The sequence below is a fragment of the Lepisosteus oculatus genome, chromosome 5, assembly GCF_040954835.1.
Source record: "Lepisosteus oculatus isolate fLepOcu1 chromosome 5, fLepOcu1.hap2, whole genome shotgun sequence".
NCBI lineage: Eukaryota > Metazoa > Chordata > Actinopteri > Semionotiformes > Lepisosteidae > Lepisosteus > Lepisosteus oculatus.
In genome coordinates, this window is record NC_090700.1 from 5,562,537 (window position 1) to 5,578,548 (window position 16,012).

The 16,012-nt window shown below is 46.0% G+C and overlaps 2 protein-coding genes across 2 annotated transcripts; one reads left to right on the forward strand and one right to left on the reverse strand.

Annotated features, from left to right (window-relative positions):
• Nucleotides 1-817: 817 nt before the first annotated feature.
• gtf3ab (general transcription factor IIIA, b) lies at nt 818-4,988 on the forward strand. Its single transcript, XM_006628019.3, has 9 exons — nt 818-1,045; nt 1,300-1,400; nt 1,630-1,726; nt 2,025-2,113; nt 2,883-2,956; nt 3,062-3,145; nt 3,910-4,139; nt 4,389-4,442; nt 4,670-4,988. Exons 1-9 carry the CDS (start codon nt 854-856, stop codon nt 4,790-4,792), a joined length of 1,044 nt encoding a protein of 347 aa, XP_006628082.2. The 5' UTR covers nt 818-853; the 3' UTR covers nt 4,793-4,988.
• mtif3 (mitochondrial translational initiation factor 3) lies at nt 4,926-7,584 on the reverse strand. The gene is made up of 5 exons (XM_015341171.2): nt 7,452-7,584; nt 7,271-7,321; nt 6,261-6,745; nt 5,889-6,043; nt 4,926-5,205 (listed from the first exon to the last, which is right to left on the reverse strand). The coding sequence occupies exons 1-5, from the start codon at nt 7,529-7,531 to the stop codon at nt 4,975-4,977; spliced, it is 1,002 nt and encodes a 333-aa protein (XP_015196657.2). The 5' UTR covers nt 7,532-7,584; the 3' UTR covers nt 4,926-4,974.
• Between the last annotated feature and the right edge of the window lie 8,428 nt (nt 7,585-16,012).

Below are 16,012 nucleotides of genomic sequence, written 5' to 3' on the forward strand. Positions count from 1 at the left end.
CTCCATTGTGCCCCTGAGCAAGGCCCTTAACCCCAGCTGCTCCAGGGGTGCTGTATAAATGGCTGACCCTGTGCTCTGACCCCAAGCTTCTCTCCCTGTCTGTGTGTTGCATGGAGAGCAAGCTGGGGTATGTGAAAAGACTAATTCCTAATACAATAAATTGTATATGGCTAACAAAGTGTTCTTATCTCATAACACATCATACAAATGCAATACATAACTCAGGCACGAAAGCCCCCAGCGTCGCAGAATGTTAAATGTAGCGATTCTTAGAAGAAGACCCAATAAAAGTAACAGTTTTATTGCAGTTACTGTATTACAGCTGCAGACGCTGTATTACAGCGAGCACTGGTGAAGCTTGCTGTCCGGTTGGCTAAGGTCACTTGTTATACGGAAGGGAGTTTCTAAGGCAGCCAGCATGTTCAGCTAAAAAGTAAGATAATTTTTAGAAAAATGTAAATTTTGATTAAAATAATTATTTTGACAATAAAGGAAAAACATATACACGGCGTTTTGTTGACATATATAATGTGCGTAGATTGGAAAAAATACACTTCAAGGATCCCTATATTATAGACTGACAATACTGGGCGGGGAGTAGAAGGATGTTCTATTCGTTAGGGGGAGGACGTGAATGTTAGGTAATTGCAGACAAAATAAAATATAACAGGATGGCCTATTTTTTATTGCCGTGGATTATAACAGTTACTAATAAATCGTTTTCTCTGGTCTTCATGCCCTTCGCTTTCCGTTTTCCGTTTTGCAGAGCACAAACATGGTCCGATCCCACCCCTGCCGTGGCTTCAGGGTAGTATGCTCGGCCAGGATATACGGGGAGCACGTGTGCGGCAAGATGGAGGGTGATAGTGTGCAGTTTAGCAGTTCTAGTGTAACAAGTAGTGTTATAATTCCACTCTCCGTTTTTGCCATGGGTGAGACAATGGGAGATCCCGTTAAAAGGTTTATTTGTTCATTTCCTGACTGTAGCGCCTCCTTTAATAAAGCCTGGAAGCTGGAGGTGCACCAGTATAAGCACACCGGGGAGGTAAGTCGGTCCACTGTCGTGTTTCATTCCGTATTACGGTTCCGTCTTCAGGTCAGGCTTTCATTTTTTTTTTTTAGCCAAAATGAGATGGACGCGTTTCTGATGCATTTCAGGGTTTTTATAGCCGCGGATATTCACTTCACTTGGCTTTGATCCGCCTGCTGTTTCTTTCTGCACTCCGCGCAGCTGGGCTCTTACGCGGCGTGTGATCAAGTCTGTCTCTGTCAGACGGCTCTCAAATCTCCTCTCTACAGAGGCCGTTCGTGTGCGATTATGAGGGCTGTGGTAAGACGTTCACCCGCAGTTTTCACCTGACCAGGCACCAGATAACCCACAGCGGGGAGAAGCCTTTCCGGTGAGTCGGGTGGGCGGAGCCGCTCCGCGAACTCATCACACGAGATAGCGGTGAAATTGTCATTTTTGTGGACGAAGCAAATCCTAATGGATGTTATGGCATTCCTCATCTTCTCCAGTGAATGCTGGTGTTCTGACTTATTGTGGCTGTGTAGCACTTAACGTGGAACTGTTGAAATCGAGAGAAGGGACACTGGCCTTACCGGTACTGCCCCTCTCATCTCTCGCAGGTGTCCAGTTGAGGGCTGTGATGAAGTCTTCCCCATAAACTGTAGCTTGAAGAGGCACGTGGCTCGCATACACGAACACCAGGGCAAGCCATATATTGTGAGTGATGCTGTATGTGCTTTGAGTTGTCAATAACCTCTTTTTTTTTGTCTTTTGTATTTGCATTGTCAGCTCTCCAGTGAGGTACCTGTGGCATTTTTTTGTAAATGTTTGGATGGTATTTACATATGAACTAGTTCTGAGTTGGATTCTCATGTTCTGTGTCTGACAAATGAACTGAACTTGGTTAGAGTTACTGTTATACTTCTGAAGCCTACACACAGACCCTCCCTTTATTGTACACCTTTATTGTCATTGATGTACATCCAGTCTGACACCTGAACTGGTCTTTTTGCAGTGCAAGTACGAGGGTTGTGGGAAATCATTCAAGAAAAACAACCAGCTGAAGTCCCACGAGTATGAACACACCAATATTTTGCCTTTTAAGTAAGTATAAGACCAAAAGGGAGTTAACAAATGGATACAGACTGTATTAAAAAAAGATCAAACTGGACTCTGGTGTTGGAGCCTTTCCCCAGAGATGAGCAGATCATTTCAACAGGCTGTAGTCCTGCTGATTTTAAGTTGGATTTCCACACCTAGGATACACAATGTAGTAGTCAACAAAAGCCTTGCATATATGTGAAAATACTTACTGTGATCAACTTCTTGAAAAGCCATCCACAGTTCTGCTATATCATAACTGGCAGCTTTTCCAATCTGGCACAATGGATTTTTTTTTTTTTTTGAATCCCTGGAGTGATTTGGGCTCAGGTCCTGGAGGGCCTAGTGTCTTCTAGTTCTCCCACTCAAGCTGTTACGTAGTTCTAATGATCTGGCTCTAAAACTCTAGGCAGGTTACAAGGCTACTCGCAGGGAGCTGCAAAGCTATTGAATATTTGCAGTGAAGCATGGCATGAGGTATTTAAGAAAACTGGCTTCTTCCACTTGGAAGAGCAAGTGGAAGCCCCTTTACCCCCCTGCTGTACAGTCCAGAAACATGTCCAATTCAGATTGACTTCCCAGTCAATGCGCTTCAGTGCAAGAATCTCGCTGTTCCACTGACAGCTTGGGTTTTAGACCCTGGTATGGGAAGTCCAGTCTGAGCCGGCCCAGTTTCTCCACCATGATGGACCGAGTTCCCCTGCTCGGAAGCAAAGCACTGCGTGTGACGAGGACGTTGCAGCTGGGTGACCTGTGCTCTTCCTGTATGTAGGTGTAGCTTCGAGGGCTGCGACAAACGCTTTCTCATCCCCAGCAAGCTGAAGCGACACGAGAAAGTCCATCGAGGTGAGCTCGGCTCCGACCGGGGTGTAGGATGGGGTCAGCCAGGACAGCACTGGTGCTCCTGGGTACTAATTCTTACTGGATGATTTTTTTTTTTCTTTGGAGCAGGTTACCCTTGCAAAGAAGACGACTGCTCATTTGTGGGCAAGAACTGGACGGAGTACTTGAAGCACAAGAACGCCTTGCATCAAGGTAAAAGTGGAAGGTGAAACCTTAGATTGGACCGAATAGCCTGGCCCATAACCTGTTGTATAATAATTATAAGGAGCAGTTCAGGTGGGGAGCTGCGTCAGCATGCATAGGCTGCAAAGGAACAAGAAGTAGGTTTATTCCCTGCTGAAAAGAGAAGAAAGGGAAAACGTTTCAGCTCACACCTGGAGAAGGCTCCATGGCCGAAATGTTGTTTTGTTTCTTCTCTTTTCATTATGAAATAAACCTATTACTTGTTCCATAATTATAAAAAGCTTACAGTTACAAAGTGCTTTTCTGGACACTCTGCTCAAACCTCTTTACAGACAATGGGGAGTCCCCTTCACCACCTCGGTTTCATGTCTCCTCCATGCCTTTTTACAGTACAGTGTCTCTGTCACTGTACTGGGGTATTAGGGCCCACCTAGCCTGCAGGGTGAGCACCCCCTAATGGTTCACTAAGCCTCTTTTAGCAGCAACCTTAGCTTTCCCAGGAGGTCTCCCATCCAGGTACAGACCAGGCTCACACCTGCTAGGCTTCTGTGAGTTGCAGGCTGATCATACAACTGTAGCCAGCAGCTGACCACCGTACAATATGCTTGTTGCTTGACTGTGACAAAAAGTCCACGGTCTGCACCAAGCATAGAGGTGTCTAAGCCTCGTCCCAGGCAGTTGCTGCACCTGGCTCCACCTCCCAGAACCCCCAGGCCGGGGCTGGCAGGGCGCAGGTGGCGGGAGCCGGTTGACTGCCTCTGCTGGTCTCTCAGAGTTGCTGCAGTGTGACCAGTGCAGCCGGACCTTCAAGAGAAACAGACTCCTGCAGGAGCACCAGAGGATCCACCAGGAGGGCCGGCCCATCCTGCACTGCCCCCGGGAGGGCTGCCAGCGCACCTACACGACCCCCTTCAACCTGCAGAGCCACATCCTGTCCTTCCACGAGGAGCAGCGGCCCTTCGCCTGCCCTCACCCGGGCTGTGGCAAGGCCTTCGCCATGCGGGTAAGGCCAGCACCAGCTCCCTGCCCGCCAGCCCGTCTGATCCTCTGCCCTCCCCCCCCACCTGGCAATCTGTTTCCCTTGTGGTTCAAACACAAAAGGTCAGTCGCTGCAGTTACTGGATCTCTACACCCTGGGTCAGCCCAGTTTCAATCGCCTGTCTTGTGTGACTTCCAAATACCGATTGCACAGGTTGTTGTAATGATCATAATCACTCGAGTGTGCTTTTTTTTCTTCTCCCTCCTCCCCCAGCAAAGTCTGCAGCGACATGGTGTTGTGCACGATCCGGAAAAGAAGAAGCTAAAGGTATTATTTTTTTATTTTTTTACAAAACCTTCCGATTTCCAGAAACCTGTATGTTTACCTGTCTGTACATCTTTTACGTCGGCAGGAAATTTGAATAAATGCTGCTGATAAAATCTTGTATTGACTGAGAAGGAAACATGGACACCAAAGAGACTCCAGGTTGACGTTGGTACGCTTTTGCATTTCCACAATCCTTAATGCCGCTGTGTATCTTCTTCTGTCACAAGATCCCGCGGCCGAAGCGAAGCATGGCCTCAAGACTCAGCGGGTTCCAGCCTTGCAAGGATGAGAAGAAGCTCGCCCAGCTCCTCCAAGCTACCTCCCTGGAGTCGGAGGAGCAGAGTACTTAACGGCCCCTCCTGTCGGAGACATCTTGCCATACGGAGTGAAGTCTTGGATCTCGTTACCAAATCACCAGTGTTAATTCTGTTTTCCCCAACCTTAAGCTTTTTTTTTTAGTTGCATTATTGCACACAATTTAAATTTATGTGTATATATATATATCACTTTAATTTTTTTTTTAAAGTAAACATCACGATTGCAGAACCTTGTCTTGTGGGTCTTTTGTGAGGGTCTCTGGCACTTGATCCTGCTCCTTGAGCAGCAGCTGCTGTTTCTCCTGCGACTTGAGCTTGCTGAGCTCGGCCCGGGACAGAGCCCTTAAGGTGCCCATGGCTGCCTTCCCGTCCTTGATGGCTTTGGGTTTGGAGATGAAGGTGGCAACGCCTGCCAGATGCTGGGCGACCTGCTCCAGCACGCCTTCCTGTTTCCAGAGTGCAGCAGGAGAGAAGGAAGAATCACACATTTAACTTCGCCCATTGACCACTCAAGGCAGATGTTCAAACTGGGTGAAAGCAACCATCATGTGAATATCCTTCCTACAAGGAGTGGCAAATACAATAGACTTGTTATATTTTAATGCTGCTCCCTATTAGTGATCCTTTTCAGATTGCTAGACCCTTATGTCTCCACTTCTCCCCTTCTTGTCTGCTAGACTCTACCCTGGCCAGTGGTCTCTACTCACTCGCAGCAGACTGAGCTTGACTGATCTTGTGTAACTAAAACCAGTTGGGAGAAATGTCAGTTTAGTTAATATTCTAAGTATATCATCTTTTGAAGGAAGAGAAGGTGGACGTTGGTGTCTAATGTGGGTTAACCGGCTTAGTTAATGGGTAGCAGATGGAGGCCTGGCCTGACCCCCCCTTCAGGGAGGACTGAAGCAAGGTGGAGAGGGGGGGGGGTGCTTGAGACAAACGGGAAGGAAGGTGTTTCAGTTCATTTACAGCAAGTTTCATATTGTACAGCTGCGTGAAACTGACTTCTTGTTATCCCTCCCCAGCCTCATTTAATAACTTCCATCTCGCTTGAGATGTGGCTTCACAGGCAGAGGGCGTTGTTAAACGGGGACCGCTCACCCCAGCAGCACGTAGCGCGCTCGACACTCACCAGCTCGGCGATCTCTGCTGCTGGGGAACCTTTTCTGACCGTCACCTTCACATGGAGCTTCTTCTCCACCCAGCTCTGGATCTGCTTCACCTTGGTGTCCAGGTCGCGCCGGGCGATGTCTGAGGACAGAGTCAGCTCCTTCACCTGCGTGGGGGCTGCAGGATGGGACACTGAACGCTTAAAACTTGCTTAATCCTCAATTCCCAACAACCGATCCAGCCCCCTTCTTGCATAAGCTTGCCAATACTAAGGAGCAGGTCAGTGCACAAGGCCAACTCACTGTTGAAGAGTAAAACCACTGTGCAGGTGCACTGATCCAGGGGCCGTGCTCTGCAGAACCTGAAGCTACGCAAGACCTCCGCACACACCTACCGGGCTGGGCTTTCTGCCTCTCGCGGAGCTTGAGCTGCTCCTCGTGGATCTGTTTCCCAGTCATAAGCCTGTAAACGGGGGGCTCCTCGTTCTCCCGCAGGGGCACCAGTTTCAGTTCGCGCTGGTCCATAATGCGAATGACGTCGGCCCGGTGCAGGGGGCCCAGGTCCTCCCCGAGCTCGCTGATCACCCGCACCACGCGGTGGTGGATCTTCCTGCCCACGCTGCCCACCGTTTTCCGCGCGCGGGGGTCCTGCTTCTTCTTCGCCGTCCTGCCCTCCTCCTCCTCATCACTGCTGGCTGTGGTCAGCGGCCGGGCCGCCCGGCTCCACGCGGGGCCAGGAAGGATGCCCCTGGGCTGGCCGGCCAGCCTCCAGAGAGAGCCCACAGGGGACTGCTGCCACGCGGGGCTGGAGAATCCCAGGCAACAGGAGCCCTGCCTCCCAGCCTGAAGCACCACTCTCCTCAAACACGCCGCCGCCATTCTGACAAGAAGAACCAGAAAGGTTACAAAACGACCTTGCTTATCTGAGTGTTTAACAGGCTCTTGATCCCCAAACCTCCACCAGGTTCTTCTTACAACAGTTTCAGCGAGCCTGCTCCCACAGTAATTGCAGCACATCCGCAATTAACAATCCAAAATCCTTACAGTAGCTAAGAGTACTGCATCTCAAGTCAGGGGCATGGAATGGCTGGAGTGGGGTGCTGCCAAGAAACACGAACTTAATCCCACGCTCAAAAGCAGAAAGACTGAAAACACAAAACGTCTCGCTAATGGACGTTCTTCGGTTGTGTATGTTAGGCAATACGAAAGCTACAGCACGGCATATATGTTTAATTTGCAATGGTTTAATCTTAGATAAATACTTGCAAATGGCCTTAAAGTTGCAGAGGTGCCAAAGGACTGAGTCTGTATCTCTGAGGCACTGACATTGATTACTGTAAAACAAACGTCAACGGGGATGAAATCGTACTGTACGTCCTTAGCCCGATGCAAAAAAGTGATTTACCTTAAATGCACCCGCTTCGATCCAAAGGGAGGAATACAGGGGAGTAGTGTGCTGAAAAGAGACGCTTTTAATTAGCGATGATACCTGGGACAGGGGGAATCAAACAAATAACAAGCGTCGTCTGCTCAAGCTGAGCCCCCAGACCTTTGCAGAGAATGTTTGGAAGCGGAGAAGGTCCTACCTTTGTGCAGCGCCGATGTGTCGCACAATGATGACGTAGGCGTCGCGTCTGGGTGTAGTCCTGTAGCTCTCCTTAGGCATGTTTAACTACAGACCGTCGCCTCAGCACAAAACCGTTTAACGCGAGAGATTTATGCTGAAGTACATATGTATTGTGTTTATTTGTTTGCAGTTTTCTTATACTATATTACCATGTAATGGAAGGATAATTGTAAGCTCACAACATTGCTCCACATTTTCCATTTTTCTACTATTTGCGATTTATATTGTAAATACATTTTATGAGCACCCCGGTTATTATCCACGCTGCATAATTTTATGATAACTGTTGTATCTCTTTGTTAAATTACAATATTATTACTAAACTATTACCAACCATTATCTTAATCCTTACTCCAAACTCTAAAACTTTAAAAAGAGAAAATGTCTGAAATCCCGGCTGGTTCAGATAGCAAAGGCTCAGATTTCATCTGAAGAATCTTAAAAATATAACTTTTTTTTCTTAACAACACGCGTAGAGGTTAAGATTCTGCGTAGGAAGGGGAGGAACCATGAAATGTAGCAGTTAAAGCACAGGGATATGTTCATCTAATGGTATTCAAATAAAGATCAAACATAAAAATGCAGAAATACCCAAAATCAGAAAACAGGACATTAAATAAGCCAATACTGGAAAATGAAATAGCAACTTGCGTGCTCTAAACTATTAAATTACATTTTCCGACAACAGCAAACTCTTGCGAACATTTGCGAAAGTTATTTGCCTGTGGTCAAGCGAAGCTAGGAACATCAGTGCTCATCTGAAAATAATGAAGGCTGACACACTTTGGAGCAGCACAATACTTCTGATAGGCTGCTTTTATTTCGGGCAATACGGAAGAGTTAATAAATATTCCTTAAGGAACCCTGTGGCTCTTTATGTGGCTGTGAAGAATAGACTGCTATTATTTCCCTTAAAGGACAGATATATTAAAGAAAAAAAAACGTGTTTTTCATCCCCACTGTTAATTATCTGCTTTGCTGCGTGTATAAATAATTCAGATTCTGTACTACGATGAGTGAACCGTTTTTAGAACTGAAATAATCTTTTTTTCCTATTCAAAGGCCGTCTTTTATCTTTAGGATAATTTGCAGGGTCTTACAAAAACGAAAAAGGCAATTATTGACACACAAAGGGCTGTTTTCTAAAGTATTCAAGGACCACTCAGGGGAGGGGAGATTAAACGAAGAGGCGGGGATATTTTGGGGGGCATTAGCGAATTAAAATCAAATTAATGTTGATTAAAGAGTACATAGATGTTTTATATGGCTGTTATTGTATGGGTTTTTTTTCTTTTCATATTTGTTGATTGTTTTGCTCCCCACAAAGACATGAAAACGCGTCTTTTTTTTTAAGACAGGACTAAGGGCGCAGCATGGCCCCAGCCGGGCAGAGTGAAAGATCCCTTTAGAAACAGTAAATCTAGAGATTTTACAGTCAGATGAACAGCAATAGATTAATTTGTTTAACGTCCCTCCGCACAAAAGGAATCTAATCTTCACTTTCGTGAATGGCGGTCACCCCCGGTGTGGGATCGCGGCAGCGCAGCCTATCGCAGCGCGCCACGCCGTCACCTGCCCAGCACAGGTGCTGACCTCCTGCGTGCCCGAGGTCTGATGGGATTGTGCAGCACCCGCCAGCCATTATGTGCCACCGAGAAGCCCTTTCTCGTCAGCGACCCCTTTCAATATTGCAACTACAGGAAGTTCAAACACGGCAAGAAGAGGGGTCACTGCGCGGGGTCACGGTGGGTCAGAGTTTAGCTTAAATCATCAGCTATGAGAAGGGGTGGAAAAATAGAGGGAAGAAACGAAGGAAAATGAAAAGACTGGCAACAAGGGACTTTATTTCTAAGAAACTGAATAGCGCAGGCTGGCAGTTAAACTCCGTCCCTTCACTGTGCCTTTGCGAAGTTAAAGAGCGCACAGCAACTGAAAGGGTGCAGAAGAATGAGTGGCGTGCCTCCCATACTGCTTGTGAATGGGAGCTGTGTCAGAACACAGGCTGTGACTAGGAGTCGGGCTGAGAGCAGCCGCCTCGGCTGTAAACATGCTGTGTGTGTGCTCAAAAGAACGAGCCCCGAAAGTGTTTGTGTGGTTCGTCTTCTTGTGGTGTGAGAGACGAGCACTGATGTGTCCTGACAATCTTAAGGATGTTCCACAATTCGGGGAACAGGCTGTGGACGGTTCTACTGTTCACAAAAGAGTAGTAGTGGGCGCTGGGCTTTCAGCCAGTGGACGTCCTGTAGTCACCCACTCAGATAGACAGTAGGGTGACTTAAGTCGGCCTCTGAGCTCATCTGTCTGGTAAATAAATTTTCGATATCATCTCTTCCTCCTATGTGCAGTACAGCAATAGCACAAGCCCTGCAGATCGCTTCACTGTCTGCCAGCAATGCGCTGTTGCTGAGGAGTGCAGGACCTGCTCTTCTGACACAACACAGCAACACTAGAGGACGTTGTCGCTTGGCAGAAGAGCTCCGCACGGTCCACGGTGTCCTGCCGCTAGCAAAACAACGAAAATCAAGCAGTGATTTCCGAGGTGCAGTCAAAATAATTCCGTCATGAATTATTTTGGCTCGATGAAAAGAACTAGTCTCTCTGAGGACATTAAAAATAAAGTAAAAAAAAAACAGCTGGATTTTCATGTGTCGCATCACCCTACTCACTGAGGTACACCTGCAGATAACGCATATAATTTCTTATTGATTGCACTTTCTATTTAAATACCTATGGCTCCCACACTGCTCATATCAAACTGTTTACTCACATTAAGTGTATTACTTATGTTTCTATTCAACACAAGCAATTTCAAATGCTTTTAATAATGTCTAATTATTCATCTCTATTATAATCCTCTAAAAAAAGTAAGAGCCAATAGAACAATTTTTACATTTTTCTTGAAAAAAAACACAGTGCAGCAGTATGAGTCTTTTGGGTTGAAATATCTGGTTGCACTCAAAGGGTTGGGCTGATGCAGGCCAAATCAGATTTGATAGGGAGAAAGCCTGGCTTTTCTTTTCTGAGAGCCAGCTTCCTCTGATGATGTTTTTCAGGGATGTCTGGGGGTCCGGAGCCCCTCAGAATTCCCTTTTGTTTTTGCAAATCACCCATTTCTGTTCAGTGAGCGAGTGGTCTCCAGTGGCAGCCGCAGCCTGTAGCAGAGCAGTTAGTAACTCCCATTAGAGGAGAAGAGAAAGGAAAGAAAACGTCCTTCGTTTGTTACCAGCAGGTGGGTCCGTGTGCATGCTTGACTGAGCTGGAAGACAGACAGGTTCTCAGAATGAGCATTCACACTGGAGGCCAGAGCTGCCTCGCTCCCAATTAGTGCTGCGCATGGAGGCTTGTGTCCTGCACAACCGCACTGCCCCCAACAAAAACCCCAGCTTAACCCATGAGAGGGCTTCCCTCTGGGCTCGAAAAGAAATGATTTTGTTTTCTTGTGATGTGAGGAACAAACTGCCCTGATGTGGCCTGCTGTTCTCTGGGTGTTCCACACCACTGGAAATAGGCTGCACTGTTGCAGGACAGTTTGGTTCACGGAACTGGCATTAACCCGAAACATTAGCCTTGTCCCGGGGAAAGGCAGGGTGCTGTGCCCTAGGGGGGCTGGTTTCTAAATGAGATGCATGTATTGCACTTTGCAAGGGTGACACCCGGCCTCTCGCAGTGCAGAACAGCTGAGTGGAAAGAAACGCTGCCATGACTGTGTGCTGCTTGGCTGAGCTGAAGTCCCCTGGCATTTATTAAGTACACTTTTAACAAGGCAAGTCCCTCTACCAGGGACTAAGGCAGATTCATATCATAGTAAATTATGGTGTAAACCTGTCACCAGATTTACAAAGAGTCTATTTTAAAAGAGGTCAAAGAGAGACATCATTGAACATTAGATACCATTTTAATGCAGCACCTGTAACAGATGGGCAACACATTCCGTGGCTCAGGATCTGCGCCTGTGGCTGGAAGGTCGCCGGTTCGTATCCCGCAGCCAGCAGAGGAATCCTACTCTGTTGAGACCCCTGAGCAAGGCCCTTCACCCCAACTGCCCCAGGGGCGCTGCATAAATGGCTGACCCTGCGCTCTGACCCCCAGCTTCTCTCCCTGTCTGTGTGTCTCATGGAGAGCAAGCTGGGGTATGCGAGAAGACAAATCCCAAATGCAAGAAATTGTATAGGGCTAATAAAGTGATGTTATCTTATCTAATGATCTAGGAAGTACGTTTTTCTCCTTATTCATGGTAATGCTGAGATTCCTTTAGCTTATTCCTTTAACTATCGGTCATGCAAGAATAACTCAGAAATGAATCCAGAAAAAAAGACTCTAGAACTCCTTCAGGGGGCACTTCACTGAGCGAAAGACGATAAAATAAGGACTCCATATTTTGCCACAGTACAGGATGTAACCCCCTCAGTTGTATGTGTCCACTGCCCAGCCGGACAGGTTGACAAACGGCTATTCCAGCCCTCCTGCGTGAGGGACTCAGAACCCACCCTCTCACCCCTCCCCAGCTCCTTGCAGAGAGGTCTGTTCAGCGCTCTCCGGCGTAGCTGTGCGACATGAATTTGGGCCTTCTCGAGGAGACCCCCAAAAGTGGCATGTCAGTGCTGCCCCAGGACAAGTCTTGGGTTACACAGCGCTGGACAGAAGACTTGCCTTGAAAAACAAAAAGGGGGCAACTCAGCCCCTCTGAGTAAGAAGAAAAGGGCCCGATGGCCGGCTGTAGCAGGTGGAGGAGAATCCAAACTGAGAGGGAAACAGACACATATATACAGAGAATAAACAGCATAAATAGTTCATTTGATGTCAGACCTTCTAACCCTCCCTCTGAGAAGTCTATTATGGGCCTTCGAAAATGTTAATCAATCGCTATTCAGCTGCAGGTGCACTGGGTGAGGGCTCTGATGCAGCTAGGCCCTCTAATTGGCTGAAAGGGGTTTGCTGCACCCAGCTGCTCTGTGGCCTGCGCCGGGAGTGGGGAGCACTGACTCCGGCCTTTATGTGCTGAACAATGAGGCACGGCTCCTGGGCTGCTCAGGCTTGCCCCGACTCTCCCCCTTCCTCGTGCCAATGGCTTCTGCTTCGGGGGCGATGGGACTGCTCTGTATTTCTCTGTCCCTCGCCTGTTTGCCTGTGTGAGCTGTGTGTGTGTCTGTGTATCTGGATGAGCCGTGTGTGTGTGTGTGTGTGTGTGTGTGTGTGTGTGTGTGTGTGTGTGTGTGTATTTGGATGAGCTGAGTGTGTGTGTGTCTATCTATCTGGATGAGCTGTGTGTGTCTGGATGAGCTGTGTGTGTGTGTATCTGTGTATCCAGATGAGCTGTGTGTGTGTCTGTGTTTCTGGATAAGCAGTGTGTATGTCTGTGTATCCGGATGAGTTGTTTGTGTGTCTATCTGGATGAGTAGTGTGTATCTGTGTATCCAGATGAGCTGTGTGTGTCTGTGTATCCAGATGAGTAGTGTGTGCATCTGTGTATCCAGATGAGCTGTGTGTATGTCTGTGTATCTGGGTGAGCTGTGTGTGTGTGTGTATCTGTCTATCTGGGTGAGCTGTGTGTGTATCTGGATGAGCCGTGTGTATCTGTTTATCTGCATGAGCCATGTGTGTCTGTGTATCTGGATGAGCTGTGTGTGTGTGTATGTGTGTATCTGGATGAACTTGTGTGTGTGTCACACAGTAGCATCTCCAGACCTTCATTTTGGTAATCATGTCCAGTCTTCCTGTCTCTGTGAGATATGAGTGGGTGTGCAGTTTTCCTTCACGTAGATATGTTATCATTCAGCTACATGTCAATTTCCAACTATATGGAGCTAAAGTATATAGATTCCATCCACAGTGTTCACCTCTCTTGACCTGTCTCTAAAACGGGCTCATAAAATTCTGGGGTACAATCTAAGGATAGCATCTATGTGTATTCAGTTAAAATTCCCATGCCAAATTACTGTTGTTTCTTTTTTAATAATGCCTTCTGTTAAAAATAAGTGGAAAAATAATTGTATTTTGCTGTCTTATTGTTTAAATCTGTATTGTTCATTTATCATGTTGTTTCATTGAAACACAAGGACATAAAAATGCTACAAATGAGAGAAGCTATTCAACCCACACAGCCCATTTAGTAATTCATAGTCAATCGATCCAGAATCTCATGCTGCAGTTTCTTGAAGGAAACTGTGGTACTGACTTCAACAACATAGATGAGTACCTTGCTCCAGACACCCACAACACAACCCTTTGGGTTAAGAAGGGTGTACTGCTCTGGCTTTTAAATTCACTTTTACGTAGTTTCCTCTTCTGTCCTCTGGCACATGTTCACGGTTCATTATGAAGAAACGCACTGGGTTGACTTTGTCAGGGATGTTGAGAATTTTGAATACTTGGATCAGAACCTCCCATAGACTGCTCTGTGGGATCCCCACAGTGTTACTCATTTACAGATAACACGCAAAGTTGCTCCCTTATCCTAGGGTCTTCGAGTGAGAAATCGCCGAAAAGGAAAAACAACATCACAAAAAAGCTGCAGATGACCCAACCTCTCTTGTTTCTGCTACTAATAAAGGAAATCAGTGTGACAGCCGGCCTTCGGTCAGCTGCTTACAGCCGAACAATGATGAGAAGCATAATGCACAAGGCACCGTGATTTTAACAGCTATATTCACCAGCATCCGGGCTTGTCCTGGGCCTTGTGACCAATACCCCTGGTTAAACACAGGCCAGGTGAGACCTGCGAGTTCTGTGAAAGCTGTGGGTGAGGTCAGTTCTATCCCCCAGCTCTCCATCACCTTTCAAGATTTTGTGCATCAGGAGCCAAGGAAAATACCAGCTATCATGATGCATTTTCAGCCTCTTAGTCTGTCCTACTCAGGTTTGGGTGGAGGCTGGCATGCCCTCGGATCATACCTTATTGCATCCACTTGCATTTATTTTTCTTACGAAATTTAAATGTTCATTTACAAGCTGCTGAACAATCCTGTGATTCCATGGCCAGACGCTTTCTTTTGTCTTCAAAAGCTGTCTAATTTTTTAATTGGTTCCCTTTCCCTTTGTCTTCATTGTCCAAGAGGTCACAGATTTTCTGAATTGTGACACCCTCGGTTGTCAACACAGCGTTCTGTGTTGTTCTGGATTGAAAAACAAAATGTCCCAAGAGATGTTAATCAAACAAGGCTTGCACTTTCAGAGAATGACAGGGAAAATCGCTTGCTGAAGAACATCAACAGCAGTCTAATTCTTCCTCGACTGGTGGCAGGAGCTACATATTAAATCCTCAGAAACTCCTTTTTTGAATTGAGCTTTGATTTGCTGTTTAATAATTTCTACTAGGTTTTTACTCAATTATTCTTATTATATTGCTGTCTAATTAGTTGCTTCTAATTGTGATATGATTAAGGCAAAGGAAGCAGTTTAGTGTTTTTTTTAAAAAAAAAACATAATTACCCCACTAAACCTCAAACAATTCATTTGTTTATACTTAACCCTTATTTCATTTGTTTAATTCACAATAGATACATCTCTTATTCAGCTGAAAAATTAAACTACAACACAAAATTCCTTTGCTTTCTCATTATATTGCTCCTGTCCGCACAGTCTGCTGCTTGGTGGGGGAAGGGTTAGCCTGTAATATATAGGAAATTATGTAACTGCAGCCTAAAAACTTTTCTCTGGATAGCTCATTTGGTCAGACTACTTGATAAATTAATTTCTGACTTGAACAGGTGTTGTAACCGTTTTTAATAAAAATAAAATCATCGCTAATGGTTTATTACCGTGTATTTTTACATAATGATCCTCCTGGTTTGGGATTTCATTTTGTATTAAAATAATTACACTGTACTCAATGGCAGGGGGTGTTAGAAGGTCTAATTACTTCACAGAATGTTGGTAAAATTGTTTCAGTCGGCTTTCAGCAGGTAGCCCACTTCTGTAATGAGGGTGCTATGAGAGGCCGGTGACAGAGGTAATTAATGGATGAATTTCACTTTAATAAATGTATAGCTAAATTTCTAAATGCAGATAGCATGGCTTTCTCCTAATGGGAGCCATGCTTGGAGGCACTTGAGAGAGTAAATGATCTGAAAGAGTGTTTAATTAGCTGACGCTCCATGATCCTCATTTGAAGAGAATGGATAATGTCAGTGTTTACTCCACAATAAATAAAGTACTTTGTGGGAGACTGAATGGCCTATTATCCTGCCAGCCCTGAAGAGCTGTTACCCAGCAGCAATGCCCTGGACAGACTATCAGAGCCTTCAGACACAGATTTACATGACAGCCTGTGCACAGACACCAACAGACACACAAATATCGACTTTTATTCATGAGACGCTCATGAAAATCACTGCAGCAGAGAACTTCTTTGGCCAGGTGGTCCAGGCACCTTCTTCTAAGAACTAAGGTTTTTTTTTGTCCTGTAATGTGTTTCTCCCAAGCAGCGTAAGAATACCAATAACTGAAAACAATCTGTAAAAATTCTAAAAATAATGTAAATAATAAAACGAAAACTAAAGTTCAGCTTTGTCTAACGTAACA